This window comes from Cyprinodon variegatus, unplaced genomic scaffold (genome assembly GCF_000732505.1).
Source record: "Cyprinodon variegatus isolate N-32 unplaced genomic scaffold, C_variegatus-1.0 Scaffold531, whole genome shotgun sequence".
Taxonomy (NCBI): Eukaryota; Metazoa; Chordata; class Actinopteri; order Cyprinodontiformes; family Cyprinodontidae; genus Cyprinodon; species Cyprinodon variegatus.
Window position 1 is genome coordinate 594,382 of NW_015150984.1, and position 3,483 is coordinate 597,864.

At 43.6% G+C, this 3,483-nt stretch overlaps 1 protein-coding gene across 1 annotated transcript in view; it reads left to right on the top strand.

The window, feature by feature from the left end:
• Positions 1–1,583: 1,583 nt before the first annotated feature.
• The window catches only part of LOC107095225 (transmembrane protein 132E-like), a gene marked incomplete at its 3' end in the record, with an annotated part of 4,626 nt that continues 2,726 nt past the window's right edge, over positions 1,584–3,483 (top strand). The window contains exon 1 of the mRNA XM_015391227.1: positions 1,584–2,018. Within this exon, the coding sequence (XP_015246713.1) occupies positions 1,940–2,018 (79 nt within the window). The remainder of the gene's footprint in view (positions 2,019–3,483) is intronic.

The following is a 3,483-nucleotide window of genomic DNA, read 5'->3' on the forward strand; positions in this document are numbered from 1 at the left end:
TGACTGAGAATCTTCTCCAGCATGTCCCTTAAGGAATTTTGTACGGATTGCTCTGGGAGTTATATGCAGGGGAAAGTCTTAGGAGCTGTTGGGTACTTATCTAGCCAAAGCCAGAGCTGTGTCTGCATTAATTACCCGAAATAACTGCATTTTGTCCTAATCTCCTTTACCGTACTCATGGAAAGGTTTTCCTTACATGAGAGCATTATGTTTAGTTTAAGAAACTGTGGGACTAAAATGACCTTTTTCAACTAATGTGGTTCAGGCAATAACCTGAGAGACAATGGATAAATTCACACCCAAGTGCTAAGCAATAAAAAAACCTAAACTCTCAGTTCTATGTCAAAAAAGCAGTGTGATGCGGTTGCTAGGAAGAAAACGTTCCCCTTCACCCTGGTTTTCAATAAAATGATGGGAAGAAATCAAGCAGTTAAATAGTATAGGCTGTCTTTCTGACTAAAACAATCCTTCGCTGAAAGCCAATTTGTTTGGGGCTGTCTGGCCTGCCGCAGGTGCTTTTCCCGCACTTAAGAATTCTCTCACTGAAGTGCCTTGCTCAAGGGCACTTGCTATTTAGCTAAAGAGGCAGGTTACCCTGGGACTCGGTTTTAGTCGGAGCTGAAGGCTACAGCTACTCCAAGACGGTGAGATATTGCCGTTGAAACTTTGCAGTGATATTATGTAGACTTTTAGCAGCGGGGAGGTAAAAATACCCTACTTTGATTATTGGAGTTGGCAGGCAGACACTGTGTGTATCCTGATACGTGAGGTACATATTTGATCTTTTCCTCAGGCTTGGATTAGTGGAGTAGTCTCTGAGTTTTGTTAGGATGTTTTGTGGCTTGTAAAATATTCAGCATCGGTGGGAGCTCTAGAGGACGGACTCCAGAGCACCGCTGGGCTGGGTTTTCTTCTGGAGTGGGAGGTTTCGTGGGTTCCTCCCTCCACCGAAACAAGAGCAGACATTCCTGTGATTTGGAGAGCTTTGGGTTAACAAGGAGACTCTCCCCAGCTGGTCTTTTTCTTTGTTTGTAAGTGACCGCCTTCTGTTGCTACAATTCAGTTTATAGACCCCCCACACTCACTGGGATCCATGGATTCCTCTCCTTTATGAAGGGAATTCCAGCCACATGTGAGTCAGGCAGCATGGTGGTGTGTGTGTACCCCTCCCCCTCCCCATCCTGTGCTGGTAACCTCTTCATTCTCATGAGGCTGTTGCACCCTGGAGGGGGGGTGAGGAAGGAGGAGCATATTTGAGCTAATTCATCAATAACCTTTATCTAATCCCTGTTTTCCCCACTTCTTTTCTCTCTCTCTCTTTGCCTTAAGGCATTCAGGCAAACTCCCCCCCCCCACACACACACACACTTCTTATTCTCTGCCTGGCTCTCACAGCTCTGCCTGAACACGTCCAGAGAGGCAGAGAGGGGGAAGATAAATCGCGCAGGAGTGTTTCTAGTGTGCAGTGGAAGTTAAATCCACAGAGGGCTGCGCGTCCTGACCATCACCCGGAGCGGTGATTATAGACTGGAGACTAGGTGTGGCGAGATGAGGGGATGTAAGGGGGGGTGGGTCATCCAGCGTCACAGGCTTTGTCTGTAGGACGCGCACAGCCCACCAACCGGCAGGAGGCTCTATCAGGGTTCTGTCCCGGAGCCACGCGCACTGTGGGATCCGCCGCGCGGGGCTGAGCCGCTCCTGAACGCACACTTCGCTTCCAGGCGTCACAGGAGCGCGAGTTGAAGCAGCTCAGAGTAGCAGGAGCTGCCGACAGGAGCGGAGGCTTTTCCTTCCCTTCATTCCGCATCATCTCCAGCTTCACATGGATGTGGAGTAGCGCGCACTTTGGAGCAGGAATTTAAAAAGGAAAAACCTTTTTATTTTTATTTGACTCTAGATTTGGAAGAGATGAGATCTCAATGATAGAACTACTTGGAATATGGGACTTTTAATATCTGATCTGGATTATGGGGACAGGCATCTGTGCGTTTGTGCTCAGCTCTGGATCATTTTCATAGGTATGCAACATTTTTTACCCTTTCTTTCTTGGTCATTTATTTATCTATTCAACAAGTGTAAAGGAGACGCTGACGCAAAATAAAAGATTCACATATTTGTGACTGAAATCTTATATAAATGCAGTTGGATAAAAAAGAATGATGTGTTAAAGAGGTAAAGCTGGATTTTATGCATAGTGAGAGCTGCTGCTGTTTATTCCAATTTAAAAGATGAAAGTAAACCGTCATTTAAAAAGATTAAGCTGTTTATAAAGCTTTGGCTTTTTCTGTCAGTCAATGAACTAATATCGAGTCCATAAGCAATGATCCTAATGACTTATTGATGCTGAACTGAACCAACCTCTGGCCCCTAGGAACCACAGTTCCTCTGCTTCCTGGTTTCTCCTCAGAAAAGATTATTTATCATCCTAGGTTGTTGTTTTTTTCAGTGTTTCCTGTAATCTGTAAAATAAAACTTTCTGGTATATCAGGGTACTAACTTAGAGATGTTGGAAATAAAAAACAAACCACTGGACTTTGTTTCCAAGTTTGAAGACGTTTCTCTTCCCATCCAGGAAACTTTTTCAATTCAAAATGTCAGAAATAGTTTTGAGTTTCTGATATAAAAATCTTCCTGGATGGGAAGGGAAACGTCTTCAAACTTGGAAACAAAGTCCAGTGGTTTGCTTAGAGATGTTCCTCATTTCCAGATTAGTTTCTGTTTGCATCACATGGAAACCTCCATTTAAAGGGTTTTTCATCTTTATCATAAAGTCACGTGACTCTTTGAAATAAGCCAGGATCCATTATCTCTGGTATTTGATGACTAAGTCCAATAGCATGGCAATAGATGGTGTGTAACGCCGTAATACTGGCTGATAGAATAAAGAACAACTTGTTAGATTCCAACATATTCATTCAAACTTTGATCCGGTAGTGATCAATGGTCGGCTCTTGCTTCTTCCTCTCCTCCCTGTTTGTTACACCAAGCATCAACATTATGCTTTGCATCCTGTGGTTAATTCACTGCATTGGATGGAAACAGGGGCGGCGCCAGGAATTTGGGGTGCCATGTAAACATTGATACTGGACCCCACCCCAAAAAAATGTATGTAAGCTTTTAAACTGCTATAAAGATGCATTGATTTGGTTCATTTATTATAACTAAATTGATGCGCATGTTACACTTAAGCTCCGGTACGAGCAACCTTACAGACAGGGAGACCTGATGCGATGCAGGACCGGGGTTTTGTTTCGCTGTTTACTGCTTAAAAATTAGGGGGGAAAACATAAAAATTATTTATTTCATGTCCGATTTTATAGTTTAACATAGCGGGAAAAATCTTTTCTTCTTTATTTGGGCCCCCCCCCTCACTTAAGGGCCCTTAGAATGTTCCTAACTTGCGACTTTTCAGACCCCTCTACCCAGAGATGGCAAAAGTACTCACTTTCCGTACTTGAGTAAAAGTACAGATACTTGTGTTAA